Source organism: Clupea harengus, chromosome 12, assembly GCF_900700415.2.
Source record: "Clupea harengus chromosome 12, Ch_v2.0.2, whole genome shotgun sequence".
In the NCBI taxonomy this organism is placed as follows: Eukaryota; Metazoa; Chordata; class Actinopteri; order Clupeiformes; family Clupeidae; genus Clupea; species Clupea harengus.
The window spans coordinates 18,513,159-18,530,422 of NC_045163.1; the positions used below are offsets into that span (position 1 = coordinate 18,513,159).

A 17,264-nucleotide genomic window follows, 5' to 3' on the forward strand; every position below is an offset into this window, starting at 1 on the left:
CTCGCGGCTTACCCCCGCTCCCACCCTGTCACCGCAGCCTTTGGGTTGGCACGCCGATGATGTTGTTGTTGTTTGTGTGTATGTGCATGTGTGTGTGTGCTACCCAATTTGGGGTCCGCCTCCACCGTCTCAATAGGTTTTTTTTTATCAATTTAATTTCAATTTCAAATGAAAGAAATCTTTTGAAAAATCCAATGTTGGACGAGGAAGGGCATATCGCCTATGTGTCGTCCCCCATTGGATTCCATCCAATTGCTGTTTCTTTTTCTGCTCTGTTATTGTCATTCAGCTGGGACTGAAAACCTTGAAAATCTGGTAATCGCCCCAGCTTTGACATTTGTACTAAATTTCGGGTTAGTATGAGTGAGACATAGGTAGGCCTCTCCTGGGCTTGAGTCGTGAGCCTGGATTGTAGGTTAGCGAGCAGTAAGTGCTGCCGCTGCACCCTGCGATCCTAGGGAGGCACAGGACCCTCGACTGACCGACTGACCGGGCCGGGCGGTGCGGCCAGACTGCCACGGTCGACCCAGCGGTGACTCACTTGTCCCGCACAGCCTGGATGGCTTCGGCGGCGCTCTCATAGTTGTGCTTCTCCATGTGGCGGTACATGGTGCTAAGCTCCACCTGCCGCCGAAAGTAGATGTCCACCGAGCTCTGTTTCACTGTGGCGTAGATGAATTTGTCCGACGGGTTCCTCAGCTGCGGTTCGGTATTGTTTTGGATGGTGTTTGTATTAACGGATCGGGGGGGAAAAACAGCAAGAAACAATTATTTAGGATTCACAACTATGGTTAGCTCTTAGCAGATGACGAATGATATGATTATGATTAAGTCCATCCTATTCTATAGATAGTATTATAAGTATAGTATATATAGAAAGTACTGATTGTAGTAGTATTATCATATTATATAGAGTATATGAAAAACATATTATACACCATTCCAATGCCTTGCATAATTAAGAAGGCATAGTCTGATCTGAGTCAGATATGTGACTGAAAGTAGGTAGATAGGTAGATGTAGCATTGACTAAAGCGCCAGGAAGCTAAGTGAAGCGATGACACTTTCATCCTCCTGCACACATCACTGATAAGGAGCTGCGCCCAGAGCACCGCATGCTGCTCACTTTTCAAGATCACATTTGCTTATTGTCCTGATTGTGCTAACGAGGAGGGCTACTGTGCTGCTGACAGTGCAGATGACTAAGTGGATAACGGGGCGACGCGGCTGGGAGTGCGCACCCTTGGGTCATTGATGCCGGTGATGCGCTCCTCAGGCCGATCCAGCACTAGGAAGGCAGCCAGGTTGGCTGTGTACGATGCCACAATGATCATGGCAAAGCCTGCCCACACCATGCCCAGGATTCGCGCGGAGAAGCTGCGGGGAGCACCTGGGCAGACAAGAGTGGCACACTGAGAAGCATGCGGATGCCCAGGCAAACCTCAGCCAACACACCTGAGCACATTAAAGGGGGGGTACCCGACTGAAAAGGACATTTAAACTGTTATCTGTGACATATGGGCTCTCTAAGCTCTTGTAAAGTGCTCTGTCTTCAAACATGTCTGTACCCTGTGACTAACACAACTATAAAAATATGTACCTTTCTGAGTAAACATGACATTTGGGGAGGTGGTATTCTCAACAGCAAAACACAGACAAGATCATTATCGGGTAAACAGTCTTTACTGCCGTGCCATTTCTGTCTGGCTACCTTCTCCAATCCCAGAATTCAGTAGTACTCCCCAGGAGAACCACATGGCTGATGATAACGTAAGGGCATCTTCTTCTTCCTCTTCACTATTTACTTTAAACCTTCCGAATGGGCTGAAGGGGGATTGGGGTTAAAAGAACACAGGTAACATCATGTGAGGACAACTCTAATAACATGACTCAAGAAAAATGATACACTAACAACTAGACAAGAGATTGTCAGACGCCAAGCATCATGACCTTTGACCCTCCAAACAGAGAGGGAGGAGGAGAACGACACAGATGAAGAGGCAGAAGTCAAAAGCGAGTGCGCGGCGCGCGAGAGAGAGGGACAGAGAGAGGGGGACGAAAGAGAATAAAAGACAGATATATGTGCAAGGTGAAGAGGAAATAAACTGAATGGCCTCACAGAATGCAGTCTACCAACCACCCTCATTTCCACGGCGACAGTGACAATGATGCATGGCCACCTCTGGTCCTGAGGCTTAGCAAAAACAAAGACATTTTTCACCCCCCCCTAAGCACACACACACACACTCTCTCACACACACACACACACACACACACACACACACACACACACACACACACACACACACACACACACACACACACATACACATGTGCACACACTTATAAACACTCACTCACTCACTCACACTCACGCACTCACAAACACACATACACAAACACATTCAGACCCATACAAGCATACACACACACACACACACAGACAGACAAACACACTCTCTCTCTCACACACACACACACACACACACATACATCCACACACATAATGTTCCCCTTGTACCTGAACCGGTCTAGTAGGTAAAGCATCACCGCCACCACATGCACCGATAGACCCACCAACAGCCACAGTGTGCTCTGAAAGGGCTGCATGAACGAGTCCAGCGTACTTCGAGGGATTTCCTGCAACACACAGAACACAAAGTCAGGCCTCCGCCCACGCATGGCGCCCCCTACTGGACACACACAGAGGATAGTTCATGGATGGAGGGCAAGTGGAAGGAGTTTAGTAAGCTGATCTGGCTGTAAAGAGCATGTTGGGACAGTGGCAAGGGCTATTCAGAATCGTGTTTATTGGCCAAGTAAGTTTACACATACAAGGAATTTGACTCCGGGTTTAGTGGCTCTCAATGTTCTTAAAAAAATATACAACACAACAGCAAAACGGTCTTAAGAAATATACACAGGGAGGAATGACTATATACAGGTGAAACCGTTTCTGTGAACTGTAAACAAATAGTGCAAAGAAGTGAAGAGTTCAAGGAGTGCAGAGATAAATATTAAATGGTAAAAAGAAACCAACTATTCAGTCTGATTTCATCACACACACACATCATCAGATACAGGTTTTTTGGCGAGGTCGAATATTGAAGCTTTCTATGGCTGAACATTGCCAAAGACTTTCAAAGGTTTTACACTACACTACAATTATACAATTATACATGCTGTTATTATTGACATGACAGTTCAAGTTTAATTATATCTTTCTTTAACAGTATTCCTTCTAAAATTCTAGATGTTTTAGTTTAATCCAATATAATACGGAAAAAATTCCATCCTTTCAGACAAACCACATTCAAATGATGGATCACTATCTCTTTTTGGCTCCTATCTCTTTAAGACATGTATAACAAAGACACACAGAGAGAAAGATGAATTAAGAGAGAATATCTGATACCTTTTTGACAAGGATGGTGAGGCCCTGGTATTTAAATGGCTTGGAGAACTCTATATACTGGGCTCGTTCATTGTTTATTGTGAGCGGAGCAACAATCATGTCCGCCAGACCACCCAGAAGCTCACCCATCATTCCATTCCACTCTTTCTTGTTGCTGTTGTTGACCTACACACAAAGACAAGTTTTATAGTCACAGACCAAACGCTACACTTGGCCTGACAGGGGTCTTTTATTCTGGGGAGCTATCAGAAAGGGAAATTAAAACCTTTCAGGTCAAAAAGACCTCCCATTAGGCTACCATGACAAGAGAAGGATTTTACTTTTTTATTATTATTATTGATGTTCTGTCATTAACGGATGACTTATTGTAGTAATTCATGTAATAAAGATGTTGGCTAAGATGTCCATGTAGGGAATGTCAAGTGCTATATACATGTATTTCCTGAGCCTTCAGCAAAACTCTTTTTAGTTCCTCTACACTCAAACAAGCACAAACGGAATGAATGCGCTTTTCACAGTACGGGCTCTAGGTATAAAGAAAAGCTGCATGCAGCCCGTCTTGCTTGTTTGGAAGATCTCAGGGATCTCGGCGGGTCGGCGTACACTTGGAGCTCACCCCCAAGCCACTCCGGGATGGATGGATGGAGCAAATCTCTTTTTCATTTCCTTTCCACACCATGGCTGGAGCATTGATCACTATTTCCCCATGGCTCTCAAGGTTTTAAAAAACGCCATGCCTATGTGCTAGGAGTGTCCTCTCTCAAAGATGGAGTTGCACTTCAATACAGCAGGCAGTTAGCAGCTACCATCAGAGGTAATTGATTTTGAGCAGCGTTTCAAAGTTGAAAGCAAACAGCTGTCATGATATTCCAGAACAATCTATACTAAAAGCTCATGGCAGATATTAGAGAGTCAAGACTACCAGTATGTTTACAAATTGTCAAATACGATTTTCCTCATCCACTCAACATCAACCATGGAAATGTATTTTCATTGCTTAACAGTCTTGTCAAAAATGTTTAAATCCTTTATACCCTGTCCTTCCTGGTGACTCACCCTCTCCTGTGTTCCAAATTTACCATCTGCTACTAGGTGCACCTCATAGGTAAAGTTCATGGTCATTGCCAGCTTAATCAGAAGGTCAACGCAGAAACCATAGCAACACTGAGGTACAATTGGGCGTCCTATAATAAAACCAGAGAAGGATAGCAGTTAACATCAGCCCTAAGGTTAAATCTGGAATGGTAAAATGATTGGATGAACACACACACACACACACACACACACACACACACACACACACACACACACACACACACACACACACACACACACAAACACACACATACACACACACACAACCACATACCCAGTCGTGCAGATAGGTTTAAGCAGGAACACACGCTTTATAAATAGAGGCAATTGTTTTTCTCAAATTCACATTCTGCCTCTGGGGGGCAAATTGAGAAATAAATCTTGTCTCTATCTTTAAGGTACAACCCACACAGTTCACACAAGCACTTACCTTTCCTTATCACACGCACACAAACACACACACACACACACACACACATACACACAACCACACATTTGTTCTACAAATACTTAACATGATTAAATAGACACACGCACACACACGCACACACATACACGCGCACACACATACACACGCACACATACCTATACAAACCTATGATGTATAGCAAACACAGCAAAGCAAATGAGCACACGGTTTGCAAGAGAGCAACCAAAATATCACTCAAACACACTCTCTCTCTCCATCGTACACACACACACACACACACACACACAACTCCCCTGATGAAAAGTCCCAGATGCACCCATGTACATACAACATGCGCACCACCACCACCACGACACACACACACACACACACACACACACACACACACTAACACACAGCACATGGCACACGCTGTTGCATGCATACATATATAAATACCTACTGCATATATATGTATGCATCTCCAGTTGGAATGGCGGGCGTAGTAAAAGCACAGTGATATCATAAACGTCCCTGTTATGTTACCTGGGATGGTCTCATTCGGCCCAGTGCAGATCACCTTTTTTATTAAGACTCCATTAGGTGTATACTCTTCGTCGCATGTTCCCTCCAGAGAGGTGGGTTTTACATACACAAAAGGCTCCTGGTGGATAGTAACTATCTGCTCGGAGAGAGAGGGAGAGACAGAGAGAGTGAGAGAGAGAGCAGAGGGACAGAGATAAAGAGGAGAAGAGGAAGAGAGAGAGAGAGGGAGAGACAGAGAGAGGAGAGGCAGAGAGAGGGAGGGAGAGAGCAGAGGGACAGAGATAAAGAGGGAGAGAGGAGAGGAAGAGAGAGAGAGAGGGGATAGGGATAGAGAAAAAGAGTGAAGGAGACTGACATCAATTGTTTGCACAGAGGCAGTTCAATTTAAATTGACCTTCAGGCATCAACTCTGCACTCTGCTGCATACACAGTACATGATGGATGCTCCTCACAGCAAGGTCTGTGTACGGCTACAGTTCAGTAAAGAATATGAAGCATCAGAAGTGCTGGCTACTGTTCTGCTTCATGCAAGCTAGGACAGGAATGTGAATTACGTTAGATGAAGTGATTAGGTATTTGTGAAATGTTGTTCCCTTGTAGCTGTATCATTATCGCCACCCAACATGACCTACAACCCCATCAGCAGCGGAAGGCTGCAAAGATGACACTACAGTCCACAGATGTCACTTAACTGTGATATATTTCTGAGATTATGCTGTAATATTGTGGTCATGTTACTTATTGTTGACACAGGATCTCATCAAACCATCAAAAGCAAAGGGTCACAGTGCATACCATTCCAAACGTACAGTGTGGTCAATCGTTTTGTGGTGTATTCAATTAAATTAAATTCAATGACACGCCAACCGGGATTGTATCTTGGATTATTCCAAATAAATGCATGAATTTTTGTAATCGTGACTAAATGGTGGTAAGAGCCCACAGTAAAATGCTATAGCTACCTTTAGTCGAGTTGACATTTGAAAACCCCTGGGTGTGTCTGTCTGTCCTCCGGGCCATATGATCTTCCTCTGCTTGTTCAACACCACCTAAAGACCCAGGAGAACCATATTAGCTTCAATTAGCAAAAAGTTAACAAACTTCTCTAATCTATGCAGGCAATTTATTCAGCATTAAATGTCAGATTTGAGAATGAACAGCTGGAACAGCTATTTGAAATGCTTTTACAATAGAGCGTATTTGCGAATCTCCTGTTACTGCTTACCTGTGTTCCATTGTAAATGCCAACTTGAATAAGTCTGCTTTTCTGGTAGTTGAGGATACTGTAGTGAGCAAACTTCCGGTCTCCATCATCATTAAACTCCACACGTCCTGTGAGGCCTTCTGGGTATTTTGATGACATCAGCACCCTGACAGAAAATAATTGCCCAATATCTGTAATCCGTTTGTGTGTGTGTGTGTGTTTGTGAGGACATAACTGACTGAGACTAATGAATATCCTTCACCTATTAGCCACAGCCATACACCTGGGTTATAAATCACTCGCAACTAGAAGTGCACACAGTCACTCTATCTATCTCTGTCTCCCTTACACACACGCGCGCGCACACACAAACACACAGATAGAGTAACAGATATTTAGTGGCACGGTGGCTCAGGTGCTTGCACTGCCGCCTCACAACAAGAAGGTCATGGGTTTCGATTCCTGCATGGGGCGCTGTTGGCTCTGGGGGGCAGGTCCTCCCCAGACCTTCAGTGCTCAGGTGGGCTATCTCCCGGGCATTTCTGTGTGGCGTTTGCATGTTCTCCCCGTGTTCACAAGGGGTTTCCTCCACTAAGAACCCCAACAGAAAATCATGCAAACAGAACACATGTCCATCCCTGACCAAAGATGGACAGTTCACTTGACTTGGTCCCCGGACGCTTACAAGCTGCCCACTGCTCCTGGGGGGTCCTGGAGGAGGGACAGTCCAGGATGGGAAAAGGCAGAAGATAAATTCACTGTGACCTCAGGCCTGCGTGTGTGTGTGTGTCCTGTGTCGCCTCCATATATTCACGTGTGTGTTCCAGTGTGTCGTGTGTGCCAATAAAACCAGACAAATTATTATTATATAGTAGTGCTGACAGTTTAACGCGTTATTAACGGCGTTAATGCAAACCCAAATTAACGCTGTTAATTTTTTTATCGCGAGATTAACGCAATTTTTTTTTTTTTTTTTTTAGATTAACATTCTTTTTGGCCTCGCAAACTGTGTAGTAGGCTAACGTTACGGTTTGAATGAATGGTGAGCGCGATACAGCGAAATGGATGATAAAAAGCTTCTGAATGGAAAGTTTACTTTTAAAAGTTGTGTTGTGCAAAAGAAGCGAGCTTCGCTGTTGTCTGAAAATGTCAACAGGCAGCTGGCTGAAAGCAAAGAAGTAGTAGGCTTACCTTTTATTGGTAACCTAACTGTTACGGTTCAATGTTTCTGAAATAAGAGGCCTGACTGCTATGTTCCCAGCAAACTTGAAAAAAGGGAATATTAAGTCATGGTTTAACTGCACTATAGGCTGAGTCCTTGTTTACCTGAAATGTGCACTTTATAATTTTATTTTGTACCGCCCTGTTTGGCAATATTGGTTTTCAATAAAATAAAACATTTGCATAAAGCAAGCCAATCAACTTTTCCATGTCGATAAGGGCATTAAAGTAAAAAATAAAATGATGGAAAAAATAAATAAACGAAGGGACATTTAGAATAGATAAAAATTTGCGATTAATCGCGATTAATTTTGAGTTAACTATGACATAAATGCGATTAATCGCGATTAAATACTTTAATCGTTTGACAGCACTATTATATAGTATACGGCCTATGAGCCATGCGGTGTACAGGGTTTAAAAATAGCTTTACTCCACCATGGATAGCCTGTGATAGACGTGTTCATGTGTGCTCATAATAAGGCTGACATTTCACCGTGCTCGTGGCCTGACCTTTTGAAGAGTGGCCCTGTCTTCCAGATGTTGGTGTTGCCCACACATCCCCGCGGGGGTTCCGTGATGTTCTCCTTCTCGAACAGCTCCTGGATGGACTGTGCTACCACAGCAACTGCATCGTTGATGTGTGCCGACTCATTCTTCCCGTTGATCAGCTGCAGGCCAATGAGACCTGCCATACGCCCACACCAGAAAACAAGCAAATTACCCACGATTCCTCTGGGCTGACCATCAGGCACCCCTTTGCAATGACATGGGGGGAAGTGTTAAGAAAAAAACTCATAGGGTCTCTTGTAAAACCATTACAGGACAAAGGGGTAGACCTCCATTTTGTGATTTGGTGAGTCTTTTTATAGGTTGTTTTTCAAATTCACACGGAATTGGAAAGACAACCAGATGAAAGCTCGCTAGACCATCAGAGAAAGGTCATGTTTGCAATCGATTTTGTCCAGAATAGCTACCACGGACCCTTGAGGTTGGATTTAATCACAGGAACAGATATATCTGGAGGGTGTACACCTCACAGTGCATCAGTGAAAGACCAACACACATTTATCTATGAAATATATCTGAAGCGATACATACTTCATATTTAAATCCAACTTCAGCTGAGTTTTTTATTGCAAATGGCCCCAGCAGTGTCTCAATATGTAAACACCAACATTTTCATATTATCAAATAAAATCTGCACAGTGAACAGTTAGATACCATAGGTGCTCAAACAAGGATGTGACTGGAGACTCGGAATGAGGGTTTTTTGAAGTGACTGGGTGCTTGGGAGAGACAGTGACCACAAAAGTGCAGACTTAACACAGACTCGTGTAGTATCCGAGGACAGAGAAAGGACAGTTATAGCTTACCACAGAACTTCAAAGAAGAGGACTGACAAAGACCCTTCATAAATTCATGAGAGCCACTCTATTAATATTTCATACACATACAGTTATGTACTCAAAGCTCACACTGACAGATCTCCCCGTGCATATGTTTTGAATTGAAATAAAACATATGCAAGGTTATTTCAACCAGCAAGGACGCTGAGTCAAAGAACGGTTCTTTGAAAACCTCACACACACAAAACACACTACATCACACAACACTCTGTCAGAGCTTCTACAGCGTCTTCAACGGTGGCTCGTTTAAAACCTTTAAACATATCCAATGTTTAAACGTTTAAACGCTTAACACATACAACAGACATCCACTCACGCCATGTGGACTAATGCTCTCTGCCATGATGTCTCTCAGTGTGATGCTGACAATGAAGTGACATCAGAAAAAGGCCCAGCATTTGTGTTTTTTTTTTTTTTTTTCTCTCCAGGCTTATTTTTCTGATGTCAGCCGTAGTCGCCGAGGACTGCTCGAGAGGGATGGCTATACGTACCGTCTGGCGCTTCGCTTAGTGCTTTACCGGACATCTCTCGCTCTCCCACCAACCAAACGTAGCCAGAGCCCGTCATGTTCAGAAAGCGAGCAGCTTTGTATACTGAGGCGGCTTCCTCTTCGCTGGAGGCAGACAGACACGTATTTCATAAGTGGAACAAGTCTGGAGTCATTTGGGAAGTGCTATTGTGATTTTATGTCTGTGTGACAGCTCTGCTACACCTATCCATTGATTCTGTCCTCACAAGACCGACACAACAAAGAATATACGTTATAGTCCTCACTAGACATGCATGTGTGTGTGTGTGTTTAAAGTCAGTGTGATGCTATGTGTTTTATAGGGGGCACCATAGAATGAGTGTGTGTGGACCTTAGAAAGAGTGATCCATTTCATAGGTGTCAGGTAAGTGTGTGAAAAGTGACGTGATTTACTGGGTCCCCATAAAGCCTCAGAGGCAGTGCAGTGTCTTATGGTCCCCACAAACCATGGTCCTCACCTGGCTGACAGGATGATGACACGTGCCTCCAGTTCTTTGGCCTCCAGCAGCAGAGCAGTTAAGTTAGTCTCCTGGCTGAATTGGAGGACTTTCTCTGCCTGTGATTGGGGCACAGAATCAGTCAAGCAGGTCTACTTACCTACCACCTCAGAACCGAGACCTCTGAACCACTTTTGCTTGGTTTGTTTGTTTTTTTTTTTTTTTTTTGGTGTTGAAAAAGGGGAGAGAGGAAAAAATGGGACAGAGTTCCAAGGGAATCAGTTCAACGGAAAACCAAAAAACAAAAACGAAAAAAAAACCTAAAAGCTTTAGAGGGGAGAGAGAAAAAAAAAATCTGCAATTTACTTCTTGTTTGCATGCAAACTGAAGGTTGTCAAGGCTCCAGAGAAGGACGTGCAAGTTAGAGGCCGGGAGTCAAAATAAGACCGATGCAATCGGAAAGGAAAACCAGGTGAAAGGGGTGCTGAGAGAGGAGGAAGTGAGGGGCATTTCCCCAAACTAAAAAAAAATCAGGAAGTGCTACAAAAAAAAAGGGGGGGGGGGGGGGGGGGGAGGCGGTAGTATCTGGGAAAATACTGGATCCTAACACTACCGGATCTCCAGAAGGCTTGCAAACTTTTTTGTTCTCTGGGGTGAGCTGGAGGACATGCATTCCTTCATCAAAGGAACAAAAAAAAATGATAATGACCAAAGCGGAGTGTAGCTTCCTTTTTTTTTTTCTTTTGAAACCGAAATCATAATCATCGTTCAAAACCAATCCATTCTTCATTGAAATCATAAGAGTTGGGAAGAAACGAGAGAGAGAGAGAAAAAAAAAAACGTGCTACCAAGATTAGGGCAGTGAGAAGGGGCAGTTGTGGGTTGGCCAGTGACTGGTTGGGGGCTGGATTCTAGTTGCTACTTTTACAAAGTTGGTGGGCGGCGTGCGATGGTGACCATGCAAATATACCTTTGGTCCTCGCTTGTTGTCATAGGACAGTTGGTCGAGGTTTTCATAGTTCCTTTTTTTATTCTGATGAGTAATGTGCACAGAGAAAATATGCAGACACAGAAGAGTATTATAAACAGTTGAAATGAAGAGCAGCAAAGCATCCAACAAAATCTCCCATTGTTCTGTGCTAAATTGGAATTCCTAACGTTGGGGCTTGCAAAAGACATCAACGACTGCCACAGGTCTGCAGATACCATTTGATATGATGCCACTTCTGAGTTATGATGCTGTTCCAGTTGAGTGAATTCGGTATCGATCACGTTAATTGTCTCTGGGGGGGGGGGGGGAGGACAGGCCTGGGATCTTTATGAAACTGCGTTTGTGTCCCCTGCAGAATGGCACTGTGCAGATAAGGTGGAAGGGAAGCGAAAAGTATCTCAAGGTGAAAGGCTCTTGAGCAGTGCGTTTGTCATTTGTGATGACAGTAATAAAATATCAAAGGGAAATTGATTAAGGAGGCCTTGGTTCAACCGTAGCTTTATCAATACGGCGCATGTTGGACGCTGGATACGCAGAGATGAATCGACAAAGTAATGGCCTGTCACAAGTCGGCAGACTGCCAAGAATGTGCGCATGGTGGTACAAGTGTGTGTCTGTATGTGTATAGGTGTATTTGTGGTTGTGTGTCTGTGTGTGTGTGTGTGTGTTTGTGTATGTGTATGCGTATGTAGTGTGCTTGTGTGTGTGTGTGTGTATATGTGTATGTGTATGTGTATGTGTATGTGTATGTGTATGTGTATGGTTATGTGTATGCATATGTAGTGTGCTTGTGTGTGTGTGTGTGTGTGTGTGTGTGTGTGTGTGTGTGTGTGTATGTGTGTATGTTTATGTGTGTGTATGTGTATGTGTATGTAGTGTGCTTGTGTGTGTGTGTGTGTGTGTGTGTGTGTGTGTGTGTGTGTTTGTGTGTGTGTGTGTATGTGTATGTGTATGTGTATGTGTATGTGTATGTGTATATGTATGTGCATGTGTATATATTGTGCTTGTGTGTGTGTGTGTGTATGTAGTGTGCTTGTGTGCGTGTGTGCGTGTGTGTGTGTGTGTGTGTATGTGTATGTGTATGTGTATATAGTGTGCTTGTGTGTGTGTGTATGTGTGTGTGTCTGTGTCTGTGTCTGTATTCAATGTGTATGTAGTGTGTGTGTGTGTGTGTGTGTGTGTGTGTGTGTGTGTGTGTGTGTGTGTGTGTGTGTGTGTGCACGTGTGTGCCTACAACACAGGCTCCAGTGCGAGTGTGCTATGATGCTAAGTGCCTCCTGCGGCACCATCTTGTCCCATCCTGAGGCAGCTGAGTTTTGACGTCATGGCCTCGGGGGAATCTCAAAGTCGCAGAGTGACCATTTTGTGGAGGGGATAAATCATATTGTCCGCTCTGCTCCCAGAGACATGAACTACTCCCTCACTCAATCACCTCCATCCCTGACATGGCAGACACTGCCGTCTGTGGCTACATTTTCTGAAAATGCCGTGCATACGGCTGTGGTGGGCTGATATGACGACTGCCAGAGGCTCTTAGATTCTGCCCTGCGCTGCATTACAAAACAGTTTATTTTTTTGGGGAGGGGGAGGGGTGCTGTCAGGAAACATGAGCGCCCTTCAGTTGTAACAACATCGGACGATAGCTAGGCCCTGTTTTCAGGGAAATCTGAAAATAGCAGATTTAATCTGAAAATTTCAGTTTCTCTCTCATTTTATGCTGCCACGTTTACAATTTAAAAAATCAACGAAACACTTCAACATCATAATCACAGATTAGTGCAATGAGAATGTAAAATATACTAATTTTGCCTGAAATTAATATTAATCTGCTTCTTTTGACCTCATTATAGATGGCTTTGCTTTGCTAATCTGACTTTCTGAATGACCTAACTTCCCGAAATTATTCTGATTAGAATAATTTAGCAGAGCTGCACTTCATTTTCCCTCAGTTCAGTTATGTATTCCAACAATTTCCTGAAGGTGCAAGCAGCTATTCAACTCGACATCTCATGTAAACACTGAAATCTATATTAAGGCTGTGCGCTGTGCTAACCCATTGGTGTCAGCCTGGATGAAGCACTTTTGGGGCTCCCTTATAATTTAAAGAGATGCAAAGAGTGCAGCCAGCAGACAGGATTGAACAGCATCCCATGAAGAGGACTAGAGTCCCAGAAGAAAAGGAGGGCTTGCACGTACAGAGCTCATACATCCCTGAATAAATCATGTCGCACAACTCTTCTGCATCCATGCAAAACGCAGTTTATGCAGATTTCAGCACTAAATGTGACTTCCACAACCTGTACAAGAACTGAATGGAAAAGGCAATCTTTCAAGCCCACGGAAGCTCAGAGCAAAGTACAGAATGTCTGTGACTGTTTCTGTTTCTGGGTAAAAGCCCCAGGGCCCACATATGGTGTTAAAATGTGTGCCTTCATTTTCTTGTGATTTGCTTGGGATAAAATAAACTGTCAGATAACTCATGCAGTTAGAGTGCACTACAAAATGAACCCCTGAACATGTAAACATCTGTGTACTCTTTCCTGGCGTCTAGTAGAAAGATGTTTTCCCTAAAAAAAACCTTTGTGGGAATATAGAAGGTCACTGTTTATATAAACATATGCAGTGTTTTCACCACTCCCTTACATAATATGTGAATCACCCATCTAATCTGGGGCTGATCTTGCTGCATCAGTGGCAGGGGTAGGAGGATAAAATCTGGGGGCAAACCTTTCTTGACTGACAGACAGTGACTCATCCGAGCAAAATGGCACAAAGCCTTACACAACACGCAGTGAACTCGGTCATAAAAACCTGATTTGGGGAGCTCTTGCATGAAGAACAAAAGTGGAGTAGAACTGGGATGTTTTCATAGTCCTGTTTCTCTTTTCAGACGTCACTGTACACCTTATCCTGGCCACATGCATACATCCTATACACTTGGCTCCTGAAATAGCATGATTTATTTTTCATTCACAGATCACTGGACAGTGAACCGATAAAAACACTATGTGACCACCCCCTTCATACAAGATATCAAATGGCAAGATGCCCCAGAAATGAAAAAAAAAAAAAAAAATGGCTCTTTTTATACTCTGATTCAGTGCAGCATCTTGCATCTAGGCAGAGAGTGCTGCTTCTGAAAGCGGCTCTTCATATTTCATGAGTTGGCCCTTCATCTATGCTTCACATCTCAACCAGGCCAGGCTCCATCTGAAAACATCTCTGGGGAGAGGAGCAACGTCTTTGAATGAAACCCAATACGTCATCCTATTAATGACATAAATAACCATCAGAGTTGGAGGAGGGCGGGGGGGCAGACTGTAATTAACGACAGCCCTCACTTGTGCGTCTTGATTAAACTTATTCTAACCAATCCTGGGGGAGCTGGGAGCTGACATGATGTCAGATAACCTCAAGTCATGACTGTCAGCTCGGCGCTGAGGCAAAACATCCCCCCCCCCCCCCCCCCAACAACACATACACACACCCTGCTCACACACATCCTGCTCACACACATACACACTCTACTCTCGACAGCTACTCCACATGAGAAACAGCAGCTGTTTGATACAGAATTTAGTTTGCTATATAAGTTGCGATTAATTGATTCACTCTATATTTTGCTATGACATGACACTGGAAATATGCGGTCCATAAACTAACTCGCCTTCAATGCCATATAGATGTGTAAGAAAGATTGAGGTGTTTTTTAAACTGTTTTGGGAGTCATTGATGGTTTGCAGAGCCCCAGGTTAAGTAACTCTTTCTTTCTGCTCCCATAGTGGAAAGACACAGGAGAATTTGACTATGGCAGAAAGCAATGTGAAATGGGTAAAAATGTACAGACTCTTGTCAGATTACGACCACATTAGACGCTGTTGATGCCTCTAGCATTAGAGGGTTAGCCAACAGTTACAAAACGATGATAGAGAGAGAGAGAATAGGAGAAGAAGAAGAAGAAGAAGAAAGATGTGGCCACACAACAGAAAAGAAAATAACTACGTAACAGAGAAGACCTTTGAGATAGTTACATCAACACACACGCGAACACAGGCGCATGCGCCCACACACACATATTCAGCCCATCGCTAGCTATGTCTCACCTTGGTCTCACGCTCCTCGAGCAGAGTCTCTAGCCTCTTCTGGGCAGCTCGGCCCTCATGGTCATCGCTGACGATCAGGATGATGTGATTCCAGTGGAACTCGCGCATCATGTCAAACCAAACGTGAGCTTGATGGGAATAGGGAGGTACAGTTCGCAAGAATGACAGATGGATGCTCTGATGAGAGAAACGGTGACAGAGAGACCGAAAGAGAGAGAGAGAGAGAGAGAGAGAGAAGGAAAAAGGTGATTAGAGACAAAAGCAGTAATTTTCTGGTAAAGTAGAGAATAGCAAGGGCTCCCAGAGAGACGTGCCCAATAGAATCGTACTCAGTAGAGGGCATTTTCTATTTCACAAACAAAGATGTCCTTGGAGAGGGCTGATTTCTACTTGAAACTCTCAAACAGACTTCTTTGAATTTCAGGTCTATCCATTCCTCTCCACTTCTGTGCTTCAATTTGCTTCTGTCCTTCAGTTATCCGCTGTCTCCTTCTTTCATCTCTCCATTATTTGGTACCTTAATAATCCCTACTTTCAATCCAACCAAGCCTTTCTAGTGAGTAATAATGTTTTTCTATTCATTTTTTGCTCTTTTGCTAATTCCCAGCCCATTACCTCCCGTTTCTCTCAAATCCCCTTTATTCTCTTTTCTTCAGCATTCCTTTTTTTCCCCCCTCTCCTCTCCCTCCCCCGCTCTCCTCTGTGACTCACCTTGTCGGAGTAGATGGACATGCGAGTGGTGAGGCCCACCACGGGGATGCGGTAGAAGCCGGCCGTGTAGGAGACGGGCGTCGGGGTGAGGTGGTCATTGGACTGTGGAGGATGACTCACCAGGATGGCGTACACCTGTGGACACCGGTTAGACAGACGTAAACACCTTCCGACAAGACCTCTGTTGAGCCACCGTGTCGGCACAGGGCCAAGGCCCCCTCAAGCTAGGACTGACGCAGACAAATGAGAAGGCTTCAGCAGCCAACTAGTCAATATTGGCCACCCGCCGAGCATAGACTGACAGAAGCGCTAGCTTTCGACGGTGCGCTGTTTTCCAAGATTTATTTTTTAGCTTTTTTGCCTTTAATCGATAGAGCAGTGAAGAGTGGGACAGGAAATGAGAGGGAGAAGAGGTGGAGAGTGGACAGGAGAAATGACATCGGGCCAGATTCGAACCCGTGTCCTCCATGGGCGTCAAGCTTGAACGTGGTCGGGGCTTCTACTTGCGCTACAGTGCCCCCCGGTATGCTGTTTTCTGTTACAATAGACCAAATCTTTGTTAATAGAGGCAAACTGACAAATAACTAGCCATCATGCCAACAAACAAGATTAAAACCACTGAAGAACATAGTTGCCAATTGCATTGGGCTTCTTCTACATTCGGTTACAGATGGTGAATATGCACCGATGGGCCAACATTTAGGAAACCAGGGCAAATCTTGACAAAGGCTCTCTGTAAACAGTAGAGACTGAAAATCGATCTCAATCATAGAACAAAGTTGAAAAACAAGCACCAAAAAATTGTGTGGGGGTGGGATACACTGGCATGGTGTGGAGCCATGATGGCATTGTAAGCAAGCCGGGCCGTATGGTTGGGCCTCAAACACAGTTCCTCATCCAGGGAGAGCTTACGGGCATCCACCATCTGCCATGAAGAAGCCATCCCAACACACACAGTACGGCAAACCCACTGCTGAGCCAAGAGATACCACCGCACGCACCACTCTTGAGTCTCAACACTGGTATCTCTCTCTCTCTCTCTCTCTCTCTCTCTCTCACACACACACACACACACACACACACACAAAATGGGAGATATGACCATGAGTAACTACTACTATCCACCACTCTAAGGCCATGGTCTGCTGACAGCTTTAAGTAATAGGTGATGTGATGGATGAATGGGGCAAGAGA

At 44.3% G+C, this 17,264-nt stretch overlaps 1 protein-coding gene across 12 annotated transcripts in view; it reads right to left on the reverse strand.

Moving 5' to 3' along the window:
* The window catches only part of grin1a (glutamate receptor, ionotropic, N-methyl D-aspartate 1a), a 31,981-nt gene that overhangs the window by 12,478 nt on the left and 2,239 nt on the right, over positions 1-17,264 (reverse strand). For 7 of the 12 annotated variants that reach the window (XM_031577441.2, XM_031577442.2, XM_031577444.2 and 4 more), the window contains exons 2-16: positions 16,071-16,205; positions 15,360-15,536; positions 11,236-11,298; positions 10,287-10,384; positions 9,791-9,912; positions 8,404-8,578; positions 6,691-6,835; positions 6,428-6,514; positions 5,454-5,601; positions 4,472-4,599; positions 3,416-3,580; positions 2,522-2,640; positions 1,712-1,824; positions 1,242-1,390; positions 542-699 (exon numbers count right to left, since the gene is read on the reverse strand). In XM_031577441.2, the coding sequence (XP_031433301.1) occupies positions 542-699; positions 1,242-1,390; positions 1,712-1,824; positions 2,522-2,640; positions 3,416-3,580; positions 4,472-4,599; positions 5,454-5,601; positions 6,428-6,514; positions 6,691-6,835; positions 8,404-8,578; positions 9,791-9,912; positions 10,287-10,384; positions 11,236-11,298; positions 15,360-15,536; positions 16,071-16,205 (1,982 nt within the window). The remainder of the gene's footprint in view (positions 1-541; positions 700-1,241; positions 1,391-1,711; positions 1,825-2,521; positions 2,641-3,415; positions 3,581-4,471; positions 4,600-5,453; positions 5,602-6,427; positions 6,515-6,690; positions 6,836-8,403; positions 8,579-9,790; positions 9,913-10,286; positions 10,385-11,235; positions 11,299-15,359; positions 15,537-16,070; positions 16,206-17,264) is intronic. The other 5 variants (XM_031577443.2, XM_031577452.2, XM_031577446.2 and 2 more) reach the window with 3 other exon arrangements.